This window comes from Enhydra lutris, unplaced genomic scaffold, assembly GCF_002288905.1.
Source record: "Enhydra lutris kenyoni isolate GAN:26980312 unplaced genomic scaffold, ASM228890v2 scaffoldscaffold2, whole genome shotgun sequence".
Taxonomy (NCBI): Eukaryota; Metazoa; Chordata; class Mammalia; order Carnivora; family Mustelidae; genus Enhydra; species Enhydra lutris.
The window spans coordinates 1188919-1208382 of NW_019154086.1; the positions used below are offsets into that span (position 1 = coordinate 1188919).

The 19464-nt window shown below is 37.1% G+C and overlaps 1 protein-coding gene across 2 annotated transcripts in view; it reads right to left on the reverse strand.

Moving 5' to 3' along the window:
- LOC111148745 (coiled-coil domain containing 50) overlaps window positions 1-19464 on the reverse strand; it is a 65088-nt gene that overhangs the window by 15648 nt on the left and 29976 nt on the right. The window contains exons 4-6 of one of the 2 annotated variants that reach the window (XM_022505538.1): window positions 15480-15570; window positions 6810-6927; window positions 2112-2639 (exon numbers count right to left, since the gene is read on the reverse strand). In XM_022505538.1, coding sequence (XP_022361246.1) covers window positions 2112-2639; window positions 6810-6927; window positions 15480-15570 — 737 coding nt within the window. The remainder of the gene's footprint in view (window positions 1-2111; window positions 2640-6809; window positions 6928-15479; window positions 15571-19464) is intronic. The other variant, XM_022505543.1, reaches the window with a different exon arrangement.

Genomic DNA, 19464 nt, shown 5'->3' on the forward strand with positions numbered 1-19464 from the left:
TCACAGCAGAAAGATATAAATGTCTTATGGTCCTGAGAGGCTGGAAGTTAACCAGTAGGAAGTAATAATCTGTTATAACTTAAAAGCTCATTAGAGAACTAACCCTCAAAGGAGATAGGGTTTTAAAGTCCTTTAGAAAGTTAACTGATCTTATATTTAATTTAGCAATTGTAAATAGCATTCCTTTTTCAACTGACTATGCAAATTCTGTTAGAACTAGTTCTTTGTCATCCTGGTAGTTTCTTCATTACTAACTTAAATAAAACTTTGGCCTATGTTAACAACTTTAAGAACTGTGCTTTTACAAAAACAAGAATAGACACCAGTATTTAATAATTGCATTTTAATGTAATCTTCTATTCTAGAGGGTCACAAAATCAAATACCTCAAGTCTCTAGGAAGGTAAAATTTGTAAGGTTGAATACAGAATGACAGGTCAGCAGCTACACTGTAGCCATTTTAGTACCTGCCTAACTGCATTGTTTTTTTAAACCACTGGGGGGTGGGGGGGGTAGCAGGGAAGAGGGAGTTTACCCACAATTCCAGTAGGCAGGTTGTGAATCAGTGTTTTATTTCATATTAGTTTTACCTTTCTTAAGCCTGTTTAAGAAAGCCTCAAGTATAACAAAAAGCCATAAAGATTAACCGGCTCTCGAAGCATACTTAAAAAGCAGAATCACAGAATCAGAAATGTAGAGATAGGAGCAATCCTTCACCATGTTATGACTCCAACATACCTTTCTACATTTGGATATAGATAGTATAACTTATTATAGAGAGATCATATCACTGCCTCCTCTACTCCCACATAGCTCTTTGTTCAAAGTACATCTAATTTGTAATTGTTTACATTTATTCTACTTTCTAGCTTGACTTATACCTCTGGGGCTCAGATCCAAGCATATATCCCAGAACATAAAGCCTGAGGCAGAATATTTTCAGCAGATACTCAATGTGGTTGCTGAACTGAAGTTTCATTTTCTTTATGACCAAGTCTTTTAATAGCTTAAATGACTAACATCACAGGAAGAAGAAACCTATCAAACCAACCTGAATCTGCAACATAGAAACCAGTTCCAGACCCAGAAAAAGTGGTTGGCTGAGCAGTGAGAAGGAGAAAATAAGAACAGATGCCTCCATGGAACTCCCCAGTAACCCTTGTGTCTCTGTAAAACTTCAGGAAGAATAAAATAGAATGAGGGAGAGGAGTATGGCCTAATTATGACTGACAGTGGTCCAGCCACAAGGAAAACATCACCACAGCAGTTTCCAGATAAGAACAGAGAAAACCATTACTGTGTCAATGAAGGATGTCAGAGCCTCAAAGATGCCAGAAAATTTGAGGCTCAAGTCTAACATTCACCTCATTCCAAACAAACCCCAAGAACAGAACGTACCCGATACTGACACTTCAGAACACCAACTGCAGCCTTCGAGTCGAACATGGTTACAGCTTAGAAAGAAACTTAAGGCAATGTTCTTCCAACTTTAAGTACAGGTCAAAAACAAATCCACCTCACCAGGAGAAAGTACAGAAATGATCATATGAGATCCAGAAAGCTGCCTCTTTAGGAAACAGCCCAGCAGATTCTGACAAAAATAGCGCAAGGCCCACAATTAGAAATATGCTGTTATAACAGACTGCCTATTCAATCTCTCACTTTACAAATGGGAAAGATGAGAGAAGCTGGTACTTCCAGCCTCACTGGTTTTCTAGTTCGGCAAATACTATGAAGACAGTGTCAATACCTCTTACTTACAACCAGAAATTCAGGAGCTTTGATTTGGTATCTGATCTCTGGTATACGGTCTTGGCAAATGAAGAACTGTATCCGGGATGGGCACCTCCACTGCAATCTGGGGCTAAAAGACCTTTGTAAGGAACTGGTGTATTTTCTTGGAAAGCAGTAGGAGAAAGGTACAAATATTTTTCCTCTTACTATAAACTTGATTTTAAGTAGATACGTTTTGTATTTGGCTCCAGGATTTATTTTAAAGCCATGAGTATAAACTAAAGAGAAAGAATAGGTTGCTTAAGATGCTTATTAAATACATTCGCTTGTATATATATACATGATACCAGGACTTTCAAGGTGACTGTCCTTCATTACCTGTGTCATGGAGCTGGAGCTGTTCCTCACTCTCTGAGAAGGGAGAAGTCCTGGGCCTGTGTTTCCTTTGTCTGTGCTCACCTTTCCCATGGTCCCTCCCATAAACAGCTTCCTTGCAATGAAGCCCTGCTTTCTGTGAAGACTTGGGTGAAAGTTGGCCTTGGTGTCTGGACTGCTTTTCCCAATTCCAAGTTCGATGGATACTGTTAGCCTCCCCATCATCAAATCCAGTACTCAGAAATACCTCACCACTGATCTTGGGAAGTGGAGGTCTCCGAAGTCTCTCATGATCAGACCGTTTCCTTTCACGCTGCTCAGTGTCAATTTGGGAACTGGCCCTCACTTTGCCCAAGCTATAGGATGACAGACATTTCCCTGATGAACAATGATCTTCTAGTTCTTCCGACTTCTCCACTGGATGTTTGGGTTTCTTGTTCCTTTGCTTCACAGTGTTTCCATCACTTTGGAGTCTACATGACCTTGAGACTCCAGAACCCAATTCCCTTGCCCTCCTTGACTGTGGCTGGTCTGAGTGGAAGTGGAGGGATGTGAAAAATAAAATGCAGGTTAACTTAATGAGAGTATGAACTCACTATGCAGGAAAGACAGGGACCCAAGTTTAATGTATTTTAAAATGGAGAAGACTACTTTTTCAACTTAACTGAAAATAGGGGACAGGCATTTATTGGAATGGTCCATGTATACATGAAGGATTCTGGGTATTCAGTCAAAAACGTAAAAGACTAAAATAAAATTATGTGAAATAAATTTGAAAGAAGAGCTTGATTATGAATAGGGAGTTAGTATAGTACTTTGATATTTGCCAATAACAAAAACCACAGCCATTAAATGTTAAATTCTACTTATAAAACCAATTTGGAACTACTATGAGGAGAAAATAGGGATTGAGAGAGTCTTATAAAACAGAAAACAACTAAGCCTGGTGATAACTAAGGATTCCAGGAAGACTTTCAAATATTCTTATTGGAAATGACAATAAATCTCTATCAGAATGTTGCTAGTTTCCATTTCATTTGGAGAAATGACCCAGACTTTAGTATTTCCCTACTCTCTCCCAGCCATGCAGTTCAATGTGGAAGAGGATGGAAGAGACAATTTAAAATGAGTAAATGACCCTGTTATCTTTAGACAACTCTGCTCCCAAACTTCCTTAACTTTGCCAGAGGAAAAAATTAAAAAGGGATGCCATAACAGAATACAGGAAAAGGAGTCACTTCCATCCCTGTATTCATTTCAAAAAATGAGTCGATACTGTATTCTCTGTATAAAAATGCAGTGTGTGCTAACTATACAAGTCCCTAAATGTAACACAAAATAGCACATAGAGGGGTGCTTTTGTTAGACCTCACTGAGGCAGGAGGATACTATGAAAATGAAGGAAAGATATTACTGTGCACTTTGCAAGGCATATTTAATGTTTCCTAAGACTCAATATATTCTGGAAAAAAAAGACATCCTAATTCCACAGAAAACTGCTAAATTAGCTAAGATACCTTTCCTGTTGAAATTACCCACTTGCTGAATTGCATTTGAAAAAGCTACCCCAATTTGATGGGACATAGAGGAAATAATGAACTATATATTTTCTTAATTTTTAGGGGTTTTGTTTTTTTTTTTAAGTTTTTTATTGCTAATCAAATAAAGGAACAGAGGAAGGGGAGATACATGCTAAATGTATCACTGATGCCATAAGGGTTCTCAAAACCTTAATCATTTCCTCTTGAGTTTTCCAGAAGAAAAGAAAATCTGCTTCAAAGATGACATCTAAATTAAAAGCTGTCTTCCAAAAAGTTTACAAAATTATCTACAGAACTTTTGATTAAATTTATTTTTTACATAAAAGTGAAAGAGAACAATTATTCTCTATGATAGAGGTATCTATTCTTTTACCAAACTATTATTTTAAGTATATCTTGACAACTGAGAAAGAACCAATTGACTACTGTTGTGAATTATTAATATAATATTGACTCGCTACTTAAATGATGACCACATCCAGGGAACAATGGTTTAGTGTTAATACCAGTGTTCCCACAGAGAGCTGCATGAATGAAGTCTGCCTTCCAGCCCCCCAAAACAAGAAGGGCTTTGTTTCTGACATGGATAAGTGAGACTATGATTGTTTTGTTGTTGTTTTTAACTCTTTCTAAAAAGTTAACTAATATTAATACTTCTACTTTAGGTAAGTGTGCTCCAAGAATTAGAACAGAGCTTTCACTATATTTTCACAGAGTTGACAGGAAAAAATATATGTTGTCTAGTTCACTTGTGATAACTTTAAACCTCAGAAAGAAAAAAGACTGAGGTGGGGGAATGTGCTTGAATCCTTTGAAACCCTATCCAGGTTAAGGACTGAGACTTGTATATTTCTTGAGACTACGTTATTTGGCAAATATAATTAACTTACTTATAGCCAATGTATATACATTTATATGCATATAGACATATATATACATATATATATATAAACATTTGTGTGCTTCCATGTTTGTCTTTCAAAATAAGATGATTTTTGTATAGATACGCAAGATATTGTTGTATACACATAATACTGATATATGCATAAACAATAGTACTTAAGAGTTTAAGTCCTCACCAAAATTACATTATTTGATCTTCTCAAAACCCATGTAAAGGATTTATTTTTAAAATCTCCATTTTATCAATGAGAAAAAGGCTTACTGTGATTACAGTAGATAACTTCCCAACACTACAATTGTTCTATAGAAGGGATGAAACTTGAACTAAGGTCTTGTGACTCCAAAAGCCTGATTTTAAAAAAAAATGATCCATATGCCTATGATAAAGGTATGGCTTTGAAAGAAAAACATGGATTCACAAATGAACAAGACACAGCATTTCAGCTGATATAAATCTGACATACATTTTAGATAATTTCAAATTTGCAGAAAATCTACAAATGATCATTTTTAAGATTTACGCTTAAGAAAATAAAAGCTAAAAAGAAAGCCACTTCTATAATGTCTACTTTAATTATTATGTAATTAAGACAAAAATCATAGTATACATAAAAATAGAGAAGTACGATTAAATAATATCCCTATGTGTTGGGAAAAGACCACTGCAAAGGAACAAGGATTACACTTTACACTTTGTGCATATGAGCTGAATTATAATGTGGTTTCTATGGAACTCAACTTGGTCCAACTCAAAGGCAAATGAATGAGGATCACACATGTTCAGCAAACTATAAACTTGCAGCAACAACACAAGTGAAGAGGAACTCTAATATTTATATGCATATGCTCAGGAGGTCACAATTTCACAATTTTTTTTTTTTTAAACTTTAAGAAAAACCACTGAATTCTTAACATAGTCTCCTGCCCTAGAGGATGACAGCACTCTGGTTAAATCAACCAGATTTGAGTCCTGACTGAAATTAGGCAAAAGTTTTAACAGAGGACGGCCAAAATTAATACTTCAGTATACTTAGTTACTTGCCATCCTAATGTTTTTATAGACTTAATAGTTTCAAATGGTTGTTTTTATTTGCAGTGAACATGATTGCAGAGCAGAAATAAAAAAACAAATGAAAAATGCGACAGCACATTTCTAAGCTTTTAATTAAAGCTGAAGAATAAACTCTTTGCCTTCTGGTCTCTAGCTACAGAAATATATGGCAATATTTTTTTTTTCTTCTTAAATGATGTACTACATGATTTCATTTAAAAAACCAGCATAAGGAAAATGACTATCAAAAAAGAGCTGGGCATTTTACATATGGAAGAAGAGCACAAACAATAAATAATCAACCTGCTTATTAACTGCAGTAGAGCCAAGCTCTACTGGGTAAGATTGTACTCAACTATAGTAATCCTAGCATCTACATATGCATTCCTTTCATTCTACCCATCAAAGACAAATAAATACCTGCTTCTCCTTTCTAGTGAAATTATAGAGAAGTATTGATAATTAGCTCACAAGGGCATTGGGGACCATTGACTTTAATATCTTTACTCTTTAGGAGATGCTTTAGGTTTTACTTACTTGTTAACCTAAGTCTGGTCTCCAAGCTGAACTACAAAAAATACTGATACTAGAATTATAAGAAATGTCTTTCCTTTGACAGATCTTTAAAGAAGATAGAACAATACTTGCAAATACTCGTTTCCCAACACACTTTTAAGATAAAGAATCACCGGCACCACAATTGCCACCACAATGCCATTGCCACCACTACACTGCAAAAGCAGGCACTAGAGAAGAGAAATTCAGAAGGGACTTCTCATCCTCAGGAATATTTCTATACGGCAGTCAAACAGCAAGGAAGCATCAAGGACAAATAATGAACACAGTGTCTTAGAATTTAATTTTGTCATCAGCACACATACTCATTGGTCAATGTTTGAATAGGCAAGAGGCACAGAAAGAAGCTTTGTTACCCAACTGATGTATGACGTACCATCTTCATAATCCGTGGCACTCTGCTGCTTCGGACATTCTGCACACACTCCTTGAGAAAAGCCAAGCCCAGAGACTCACCCCATTTTCTACACCCCAGTTTATGTGCTTAGAATGTAGTACAGCATTCCAAATGGCTACAGCACAACAGAATGCATGTCAAATCATCCACATAGCCCCTGAGGTCACTTTACAGACAAATTTAAAGGGGTGTCTTATGGTTGAGTCTAAGGACAGAGTAAATCATATTGTTACCTCCATTTTCGTAATAGTAACTATCTCCATAAACACTGGATCCAGAGGATTCTGGAAAGTGTTTCTTCCGCTTTTTCTCTTCCTGTAACTCCTTTTCTTGCAAAAGGCGAGCTATGTCCTGCAAGTACAGAGAGAATGCTAATCAGTATTACGAGAGAATGAACAAACCTTTTACAGTGGAACAGATTCCACCCAGTAGCCCTGTAGGTCAGTGGTTTGATATTCCATTGCCAAGCTTTTTGTGGGATCTGTCCATAGCTTTCCAGGCTTTCAGGTATTAAGCTCATGCTATTCAAATGCCATCCATAATAGCTCAACAGAAGTGGTGCACGATCCAGATGAACAAGAAAGGCTTTTTTTTTTTTTTTTTAACTAAATTTAAACCTAATCCAATCTGGAGACATACAAACCTAGTTTTCCTAAAGCTGGTTATACAATATAATTTTTAAAATACTTATTTGTGGGCCCTTTTTCCAAGCTGATGATTCAGTAAGTCTGGATGGAGAAGAGTGTAGTAATCTATGAAACTTTATAAATTGTATGTATAATTTAATTTTAAAATTTTATAAAAGAATTCTTCAGTTGATTCTGATTTAGCTTTGCATTGAGTACTACTGTCGTTAGCTGAAGAAGAGAAAACGGTATTCTTTCTCTCTCCCCCTTGCTTCATCTCCAGGCAAGTTTTTAGCAGTTACTGAGTGATAAATAACATTCTGACCCTGCCCCTAAAAGACTACCATCATCATCTGAAAACAAAGGTATGTGTAAATAATTACAATACAATTAAATCATAAATGCCTCAATAAGAGGGTAAAAATATCAATGTGAGTATAAAAGAGGCAAGTCTTATTTCTGCTTAAGTTAATTAGTGCAGGGGCGCCTGGGTGCTCAGTGGGTTGAAGCCTCTGCCTTCGGCTCAGGTCATGATCCCGGGGTCCTGGGATCGGGCCCCGCATCGGGCTCTCTGCTCTGTGGGGAGCCTGCTTCCTCCTCTCTCTCTGCCTGCCTCTCTGCCTGCTTGTGATCTCTGTCTGTCAAATAAATAAATAAATAAAATCTTAAAAAAATATTAAAAAAAAAAAAAGTTAATTAGTGCAAGTCTTTGTATTTGCGTTAGGTTTTGAATAAAGAACTGGATTCCAATAGGCAAAGTAAGGAGGGAGAACAACCTCAGAAAAAATATGAATGTTGTATTGGGAACAACCAACAGTCCATTTAGAACACAGGAGGTGGGGTGTTAAAAAGAGAAAGGTAAGTCAGAAAAACAGTCTGAGACTGGATCACAGGCCTCCTTACACACAATCTCAGTGTGTGTGGACTCTGGAGTCCACACTGTACAGGATGAAGGCTTACTAAATGTTTGAGCTAGAAAGTTACAGTGTTCTGAATCTGAAGCTTATTTCTATGAAAGACCCACAAAACAGCACATAAATTTTGTTCCATGTACACTTTTTTGGAAAGAAGGTCCCTAGGGGTTGCCAGATGCCAGATTCTTATAGACCAAATGTGCAACAGCATTCACTTGTGAAAAATAACAATCCCAAGTAGTTTGAGGTGCCTACTTTATATTTATAATAGGGAATATAAGAAGTGCTTAGATGTTGATATAAATTTTGAACCAAGAATTCATTACTACTCTGCCTTTTGCAATTTTTTAAATAAGTCAAAATGAAGAATATACTAAGACTGGAAGGCAAACTTCAAAAAAATTCATCTGAATAAATGAATTACTTTCAGGTCAGTGTAGAACATTATGGATGTGGCAGCTAGGAAAATCAGCAATGATTATCTGCATACTCAGCTTTCAATGTTCATCAAAATGGCCTTACAAATCTAACCTTATGTTAAATGAATACCTAAATTCAAACTCATGAATATACTAATTAACATACTGTCTTTAATGGATTTCTATGTTGGAAGCGTCTCATAAATTTTGTGCAAAATACACATACCTTTCTACCAATCAACTACTTGTCTCTCTCTCTCTATATATATATGGTCATGTATACACAAACACGTACATACATATCTATAGATATACATACATATTTATATCTACATAGTCTATATATACATATAGATATCTATTTATATACACATTACACACATTACCAGTCAATCTTAAAGTCAAATGTCTTGCTTGATTCCCTAATGCATCATTTTAATAAATCTGTTACCAGATATAGCCCCTGTGCCAGGTTCACTGTATTTGGTGTCTTATAAAGTAATGTATCAATCAGTTCGAGAGAAAGAGAAGTAGGACAGATATCTTGCTCTCCCAAAGCTAGTATTATTATAGTAAAGTTTCCCAAATCTCTATACTTATTGCAAAATAGGAAGAAAATGCAAAATTTCCCTGAGTTATCATGTTTACTAAGCACCTAACATTTCGGTTTGCTTTACAGGAAACAAGAAATTTCCCTTGCTGTAACGGAGTAAAAATATAAGGGAAAATTACCAGGTCCAACTGCCAGCAGACATGATTAAGTTAAACTATGCTTTAGAGACCTTATACTTGCCCTCCCGCTATTGAATTTTGTCCTAATGGATACACAGTAATAAGCCAAGTTCTCAGTGTGAAGAACTAGGAAAGAAATGAGGATGATGCCGCTTCTTGCCTTGTATTATCTAGTCAAAGACAGTGCTTTTCATCGAGGAAAATAACAGTTATGGGCCTTAGCACCCAAACTGTTGTTCTTCTAAGCTCTCAGCTCTTTTTTGAGTAAGCTGCGACTGGGTGAGAGGAAAGGCTGCCCAAGCTTGATGAGAGAAAGGATCAGGGCCCCACTGACAAGTGACTGCTGTGTGAAGAGCTGCAGCTTCGCCAAGTGCGTGCCCCTCCCCACTTTCCAGCATTACTGTGCCCTGCCTTCAGGGAGGTGATTTCAGGAGAAAGAACTTCCCCTGAAACAAACAGAAGACAACAATTAGTCACAATGCTGTGTGCAGCTTAGTCACCCGTTACATAAACAACCTCCTTGGTCCTCCTCAGCTTCCTTCCTATTAAAGGTTGATCTAGAAGAGCATTTCCAAAGCTGTGTTTCTGAGAACACCAGTCTCTAAACGTTCTCCAGAAAACACAAGGCACTGAGTAGAAAGCATGTATTACATCTAACTCTTTAAAATGCACCTTTACCAGTGCCTTCTTAGTGCAGTAGGCAGCGCGTCAGTCTCATAAAATGCACCTTTACCTACTTTAAAACTTTGGTAAAAGAAGCCTGTTATCTTCCTATAACCTAAATATACTCAAACTTACTTTGAGAAAGAAGCCTTTAATATAAAAAGCATAAACCTTATAGATATACTGTTTCACAAAATATAACTTAATAAAACAAACCTAAAAGAACTTATAAGCCCTTCTGAAGTCAGTTTCAATTATTTTTTAATTAATCATATTAATCAGGTAGGCTTAATTTGCACTAATGTATAAAAAAAAACACAAAACACTCCGTAATTAGAAGATTTCCTGGTAAATACATTACTGGAATGAAAATTCACCACTGTATCCAAATCTTGAAAATGTGAAACTGTGAGTATAAGACAAAACACAATTAAGGATCTCTAGATGCTAGTAAAAAAGTCATTTTAATAAAAGCATAGTTTTTTTTTTAATAACAAAATTCACATTTTATTTAAGTTGAAATAAACTATACAAAATAGATTTTCCTCACCAAAAATAACAGCAATATTTTTTGTATTATTCCTAGATAAACCACCAAACACTTATTTTTGTAGGTTTTCCAGGTTTTGTTTATAAATCAAGACAAGGCAGTGGATAATATAGTCATGGAAAAAGGCAGAGGAAAACAGACAAATCAGTTGTCAGTATGCATGGTCTCTGATTCTGCCTTATCCATGAATAGAGGTGTTCAACATATACCTGCTAAAAAGCTTATGAAGACTAAAAACACAGTTTTACTGACTGCCTTCAATGGGCTAAACATTCTCCTACAGACCTGTAGAAAAACAGCATATACGGCCAATACTCTCAAAGTTCTTACCTATTAAGTTTTAGAAGCAAAATTATTAGCATAATTTAAGACATGCAAAGGTGAGTGCCCTAAGGGAAGCATTATCACAAATAAGGTGCAGTGGAGCCCAGAGGAGCCTAACACATCTTTCCCAAGTAGATGACAAATTACTAAATCACTGGGGCACTTGGGTGGCTCAGTAAGTTGAGTGTTCAACTCTTGATTCTGGCTCATGTAATGTTCTCCAGGTCCTGAGATTGAGCCCTGTAGGCTACACGCTCAGTGGGGAGTCGGCTTGGGGTTCTCCCTCTCCCTTCCTCCTGCCCCTCCCCCCTGTTTGTATTCTGTCTCTCTCTCTCTCAAATAAATATATATATTTTCTTAAATTACTAAACTATTATGTTGGATTCCTTAGGCTATTTTTTTTGGTTTTTATGACTTTATATTGGTGTCACTTCTCCCTGAGAGCTTCCACTTCCATTCCTCAATGGTAGTGGGTTTCAAACTGAGGAAATCTTTGGCATAAAATCAACTGACGAAATCTAAAAATGTGATTGTCAAATGATCAGTGGAAAGAAAAAAAAGAAAAAAGAAAACCATTCCATTATATTGCTACACTTCTTATCAACTAGCAATTATCATCTAATTCAGTAGGGAACTCATAATACGTATAATCTTCAGAGGGTGTAAGACCAGAAAACAACATACCAATTCTATGAAGTAAAAACATCTGTATGACCAGGATAAGAGAGAAGAATTTTCTCAACTAAAAACCTTCCACTCACTCCCCACTTTCTGGGCATATATGTATAATCTTATTTTTAAAGTACCAAAACATAGGGCTTTTTTTTTAAGTAGCTAAAATGTACTGCTATTTGAGCTATGCTCTAAATATTACCAACTTACATAAATACTCTTTAGAACATGAAATTCTAATCACTTTAATAATGTTAAAAAAATACCATGGTTCACACTAGATTAATTTTTAATGTAAATTGGTTACTAAGTCTGTCTCTGAACAGTTCATATTATAAATGGTTTCAAATTGTTGGACTAGTGCCACAGACTTTTCATAATATGGTCATGCTAATGTTTACTTAAGCAAACAAACAAAAAAAAAGTTTTGCCCTAAAATAGTTGCACATTAACATATATTTGGACCTAGGTTCAAAAGATACATATGTATATCTATAGATACACACATACAAACACACACATATGCTTATTAAGAGTTTTATTTAAAAATAACTTCAATCAACCAAACACATTCCTTAGCTTTATGAAATGACAAATGCTTATGTTGTAACCAAAGAGAATGATCCCAATGAAATTAAATCACTTTTCTTAGTTACAAACTCATGCAATCTAGTATTCCCGAAGGCTACAACCCTGCTTCAACAGGGGCCTAGAGAGAAATGCAACTACTATAGTGACGCTATGTAAAAAAGTTTAAAAAAGAAAAAAAGAAGAAAGGGGGAAAGGAAAGAAGGGAGGGAGGGAGGAAGGACAAGAGCAAAAAAGAAAGAGAAGGGGGAAGTAGGGGAGAAGCAGGAGAGGGGAGGATACAATACTGGTAAGAATACAAAAGACTTTTTTTTTTTTTTTTTTTTTTTTTTAAACTTTTGTACATCTGTCTTCCTGCATGGAAATGCTATTTTTCTTACATCTGTGCTCTGTTAAAAAGCACAATAAAATTATACCAAAACAAAGCCAGATATGGTAATTCACCCACATAGAGTTGTGTAACTTCTCATGTACAATGTTGTTCAGGAAAAATCCTCTGCCCCAAGAGGAAAGAGGCCTTGGATTCTACATCTGGTTGTTTGGGGGGTTATAAACTACTGAAGAGAGTTGACCCCAAAAATCTCTGAAAATGAGATCTGGATGAAAATCAGAGAGGAATTTTCCACAGCCCTGCTGTTAAGTAAGAACTTACTAGCTAACCAGACTCCACAAGGAAAGAGAAGAGCACAGACAGAGAAAAAATTAAAAAAGAATTAGGACAGTTCATGAGTAACAGGCAATGTTTTTTTAAGAGTTGGGCAGAAAACCTTCCACTATTATCCCATCTCAGTCTCAGTCTCCTCTGCGAGGCACAGGGACGAAAATAAACAAATATACACTATCATACATCCTTCAACGACAAGCTTTACTACTGCACATTTTATTCATTTAATATTAATAACATGCCAGTCAGCTGACAGTCCTATTTTTTGATAAGAGAACATCTCGGCATGGTAGGCATCTTCTAATCTAAGGCATCAGCTGGAAAATCAAAGAGGCTGAATGGAGCATTTAAGGCTAGTCTTAAGAAATCTCCCAACTGGATTTCTCCTTTAATCTCTCCACTGCACTGGGGAATGGGGGCATCAGAGCAGGTAAAACGGCACTGGAAGGCAAGCTAGCTGGGAGGCCTATTAAGGCAAAGAGATGCTTGAAGATTGCTCACATCACACCAGACTGGAATACACTTAAGCCTGTTTACTCTCCCCCTTTCTAATTTAACACACATCTCTTTTTATAAGAGAAATTTTTGCTATAAAGGGCCAAATGGTGTAGAAACAACTGGCAAGAAAGTAAAAAAGAAAGAGAAATTATTAACTTACTATGTCCCAGAGGCCTTACAGACATGATCTCACTTAAACCTCCCAACAGCCTCCAGAGTGTGTACCATTATCATGGCTTTTCCAATTTGGAACCTGAGGTTCCATATGGTGAAGTGAGATTCTGAAAGTCACAGCTAAAAGTTAAAGAGCTAAGATTCAGACCCAAGGCACTCTAACTCCAAAGTTTACATGTTTTCTGTTGTGTCACAGGATATCTGTGTCAGAAATGGTCAGTCAGGGAACCTGAACTGTGCAGACGTTTCTCTGGCATCTTATTATAGCTGGGGACAACTCACTGATTTCTTCAAGTCTTAGTTTCTTCATCTGAAAAAGAGTTAATTACTAAACTGCTTACTTTATCTAGTATTACCACAGGACTATTTATTGTGATTGCTGTTTAGATTCTACATGCCTAAATAAAATGTTTTGGTTTCTCTTTCTTTCCTATTTTTCCTGAATGGGGGGTGGGAAGCACAGGACACCAGTAGCATTTATAAGAAGCCAACTTCATTACTCTTATTTTTTAAATAGAAGCTTTCCTGTTTAGAAAATATAATCACTTCTTTCAGTTCCCAGTTTCATCCCCAAAGCAAAGTCTTGACTATAGAGAAGTAACACATCCTGTAACAAGAAAGAGTTCCTGTGTTGATAACAGGAAGGATAAAAAGCAATCCTTAATTCTTACTTGCAGTTCTGATTATCTTAAAATCATGGTTTCTTAAAGAAACAGCTAAATACACACATACCAGGTGTCTCACGCTCACCTGGCATAGAACAAGGAGTCTTACAGGAACAAGGATGGCTCTGTGGAAGCAGCAGTATATGCAGGCTGGTTTACTGATGGCCCTCATCCCACCTATTTAACAGGGTGATCACATATGCTGGTACCCAGGACAGGCCCCGTTTATGTAATTATTAATAGTGCCCCCTTTTAGCCCAAAAAAGTAGTTGAGTATACATACAATAAATCATATGGCCATATGGCCATTTTACTCTTAAAAATTATAAATCATTTTCTTCCTTAACATATTAATCTGTGGCCAAGAACAGCACAGTTGGTTTCAAACAAGGCAGACACAGAATCAACACACACTGAAAAGGAATTGTCTGTAAGAAATGCTAAAAGTCCAATACAAAGTCAAGTAACCATTAACTGCAAATTTAAATATTCTTACCAACAAAACGCTATTGCTACTTTTAGTCATTTTTCAGCTGGAAAAACAATACAATTTAAAAATACCTACAGAATCAAACAGATGGGTTAGTTCTTTGAGGCAGCACTCATACGAGGGTGAAGCCATGAACGACGTAAAGTGACAATAACAGTGGCTCCTAGCTTCTCACAAAGACACCCCCTAACTCATGTTCAGCCTGCACTTGGATCTGCTTTCTCTCTTTCTCAGTCTTTCTCTCTCAAGACTATAGGAATAGCCCATAGATACACAGCCTGTACTGGGTCGAATTGTGTCCCCTACAAATTCATTTTTACCAAGAACCTCAGAATAGGACCTTATTCAGAAAAATGGTCTTCACAGATGCAATTAGTTAAGAGACGGTCCTACTAGACTAGGGCAAGTCCTCAATCCAATGACTGGTTCCCTTATAAGAAAACAAGAAGACACAAAGATACAAGGAAGAAGCCTATGTGACAATAGAGGCAGAGACTAAAGGGATGCAGTGACACGTCAAGGAATGCCAATGATGGTCAGGAGCAACCAGAAGCTAGGAAGAGGCAAAGACGCCTCTTTCCCAGAAGGTAGCAGGGCCCCACCAATACCCTGATTTCGGGTTTCTGGCCTCTAGAATCGTGAGAGAATATATTCCTGCTGCCTCAAGCCATCAAGTTTTTGGTAATTTGTTAAAGCAGTCCTAGGAAACTAATTCATACCTTAGGTTGAACTATCATCATTTTTTAAGATTTCACTTGGGTTATTGAGGGGCAATAAACGGTGGTCCATGGAAGGGAATACCTGGACTATGCACCCGAAAGATGAGAGCTCTGCTGCCCGTCCAGCAACCCTACCCTGGGCCTGTGAATACTGAAAGCAGCCCTTCCTCTGCACTGGGGTGGAGGGGAGTTATCTAAGTTGTACCTCATCCTTCTTCTCCTGAATGCGTCGTCTCTCTGCCTCGATAGTCAGCTTCTCCTGGATTTCCTGAGCAATTTCACAGTCTTGTTGTTCACTAAAAAACAAAGGTTAAAACAGTATGAATAAAGAAAATAAGGCATGATTTTTCCTAAAAATAACATAATTTACTAATACTCACTTTGAGCCCATGCACACTTTTTATTTTACTTAAACCTCATGAGAGTGATGAAAGAGGTTGATATTACCACATTTTACAGACAAAAAAGGCGGGGCCCAGAGTAGTGAAACCATGTCTCTAAGATCAGAGAAAGTAAGTGGCAGAACCAGCATCCAATCCCCCGACATTACAATGGAAAGTCCGATGCTTTTTCTACATTCCTAAATCACTTCACCATACTGGGGCCACTCTACAGAGAAGCATGTTTTCTCAAGAACATGTAAAGGAGACACAGACTGAGATTAATGTCCACAAATATCCAAATACAGATATGGAACACATAGAAAAAACTTGGGAGATAGCTCACTAAATGTCATTGTAATCACCTAGAGGTGCTGGTATGACTTTAAAATTATTTCTATAAATTTTTAAATTAGATGTATTTTTCAGTTTCACTAATACTTAAAATTCCTCCTCTCCCCCAATAGACACCTCTTTGGCTGATGCCAGTTTCCTTAATACTCAGGCCCCTAAGAAAATAAAATGTAATGCCATGGTGAGCACGGATTGTTTTGTTTGGGTATTCATGCATTCAACAAAGATTTAAATAACACCTGCTACGGTCCAGGCCCTATGCTCAACACTGAGGATACAAACATGAGGAAATCTTCACTCTGCACTCAGAGTGTCACAATACTTTTTGGTGAAAGAAACAAGAGAATGACTTTGGTGAGAGAAACAGATCCTTTAAAACAGCACCTATAAACTAGTAGTTCAAATACAAAATAAGGCTTCAATCTCTCAGAGGTGGGTACAAGTGTACATGTCATCTGGCTTTAGGTTTCAAGAAAAGTAAATGGACAGCTCAAAACTCCTGAAATGTGATGGCTCTGGACACCAACTTTTACACAAAACTGTTGCGAGGAATAAAGACCAGAAACACGCATAGAGTTTAAAAGATGCTGGAATAAGTTTACATTTGTGACTTATGGGTGCAGTTTGTTTCCTAAACAAATATATCCTTTCATTGTCCCCCTGCCAAGTGAACTTAAAATATTCAGTAGGGGAGCCTTGGTGGCTCAGTTGGTTAAGTGTCTGACTCTTGATCTCAACTCAGGTCTTGATCTCAGGGTCCTGAGTTCAAGCCCTGCACTGGAGTCCATGCTGGGTATGGAGTCTACTTTAAAAAAAAAAAAAAAAAAAATACTCAGTGAGTCTCAGTCTTGGTGGTATACTCGTGTTTAACAAATAGCATTTTCTAATTCAAAAGTGTTGCAGAGGGCAATAATCCTAGCTGCCATTGAGGAATTAAAATCCATATACTCTATTCTGATGAAACTGAGAGGATAAAAACTATTCTGACTATTCTATATGGAAATGGGTCACTTTCAACATGCCTGGAAATAGCTGTAGGTGGAAGATGTGTGCACAGACGCAGGTTTGTACACGTGTTGTGCACACACAAGACAGAAACGGAAGGAAGAGAAACATGCTTTCTGATGGCAATTTATCAGCTATAAAAGTATTTGGACTTAATGACTTCATCTTATAGGTCTAATATTTTAGGATTCTTAACCACTCTAACCAAAGAACTGAAAAGAAATAAAAACCTACTCAGAACAATTTTTATTTATATATCATCTTTTTATTTACTCACTTCTAATAATTAAGGATCATATATAAAATCATGGTCTTAGTTTTCAAAGATTTCTCTACTAGGATCTCCCAAACTCATGTAAAATCTGTACAGAAGTTAGCAACTATTAATTATATGCAGATGATAACATGGGAAGAAAGCAGAAGTTCAGCACAGAAGATAAGGCCAAATCAAATGTTAAAGGTACCAAATGACACAGATGTACCTCCTAATATGGACAACAGCCAAAATATGGAAAGAGCCCAGATGTCCATGGTCAGAAGAATGGATAAAGAAGATGTGGTGTACACATAACACACACACACACACACACACACACACACACACACACACACATACACAAGCACAGGAAGACTAATCAGCCATTAAAAAGAATGAAATCTTGCCATTTGCAATGACTTGGATGGAACTAGAGGGTATTATGCTAAGCGAAACAAGTCAATCAGAGAAAGACAAATACCACAGGAATTCACTCATATGTCGAACTTAAGAAACAAAACAGATGAATACAGGGGAAGAGAAGAAAAAATAAGACAAAAACAAAAAGGAAGGCAAACCATAAGGGACTTTTAACTATATGAAACAAATTGAAGGTTGCTAGAGGGGAGCTGGTTGGGGGGAATGAGGTAACTAGGTGATGGACATTAAGGAGGGCACGTGATGTGATGAGCCCTGGGTGATATATATAACTGATGAATCACTAAATTCTGCCGCTGAAACTAATACACTATATGTTAACTAAAGTGAATTTAAATAATTTTTTAAAAATAACTTAAAAATATATAAAGAAGTGAGGCTTAACCTGAGCTTAGTAACTTCAAAACCTACTTCCATGAAGGAACAGATCCAGTACACTCAGCCAATTATACAGAATCCTGAGAAGAAAAATCAAGTGGGAAAGGAGTAGTCAACAACCGCCAAACCTGACATTGGACAGGGACCCCAGGATGCAGACGGAGTGAGATAGATGTTCCAATTCACTAATATTTACAGCATTTCATCCATCCACTGATGTGCAATGTCAAAATTACCAGGGTGTGAAAATCAGAAAAACGTCCTTTCTAACTTAGTTCAGTTAGGAATACCTCCAAAACCCCAAAGTCCCAGGCAGAAATATAACACCTGGCTCTCCTCTAATTTAAGACCTATAATCCATCACTGTGCAAATCCTCATTTATATTTAGTGTTTTATCTTGATAATCTCTGAATAATCTCTTTATACTCACTATCATTACCCTAACTTAGGATCGTAAACCTCTGCATCAGCCTCAGAACTGCCCTTCAGAGTAAAGCACTGTGAATCCTGTAAAGGGCAATAACTGAGAACTCTAGAATATTATTCTAGCTCTGGGTCTGATCTTCCCTCTGGTTGTGACCCTGAACCTCCACACATCTCAAGTCTCGCTTTTTTTTTTTTTTTTAAAGATTTATTTATTTTAGAGAGTGAGTGAGAGAGCAGGGGGGATGGGCAGAGGAAGAGAAAGTCCCAGACTCTGCCCTAAGCACAGAGCTCAATGCGGGGCTCAATCTCCTGCCTCTAGGATCAGGGCCTTAGCTGAAATCAAGAGTTGGTCGCTTAACTCACTGAGCCACCCAGTCAAATCTAATTCCATTGTCTCAAATCAAGCCTCATCATCTCTTCATTTGACCACTGCTTAACAGTTGCCTCCACAATTCTTCACCTACCTAGCAGCACCCAGAGAAGGCCCCAAAATAAAAACCCCAACAGGTTCTCTGTTGTTTATAATATAAAATCTACAAAATCCAAATTCCTAAAAATATAACTTAAGTAAACTTTTGGTCCAACTTTTGACTACTTTTCTGGCCTCATCCCCTACCCAGGCCCTTACTCACACTCTGCAGTCCGGCAGGACTGAACATTGTGTAGCTACCATGAGATTCCAAGTTCTTTTACCTCCTGTCTTCCTTTTTACTTCCTCTGGCTAGAATCATTTTCCCCAGCTATGACTACATACTTCTAATTAACCATCAAGGTTCAGATTAATTGTATCATCTGCAATTGGGATGGTTTTCCCAGTCTCTCCCCTCTTCAAAGGCATGAAATGTATTCTCCAATTCCATGTGGCTTATACAGGTTATCTGTAGATTTACAATACTCAGAGTTTTATTCTGAGGCCCTTAAGGACAGTGGCTACATTTTATTCCTATCTGTG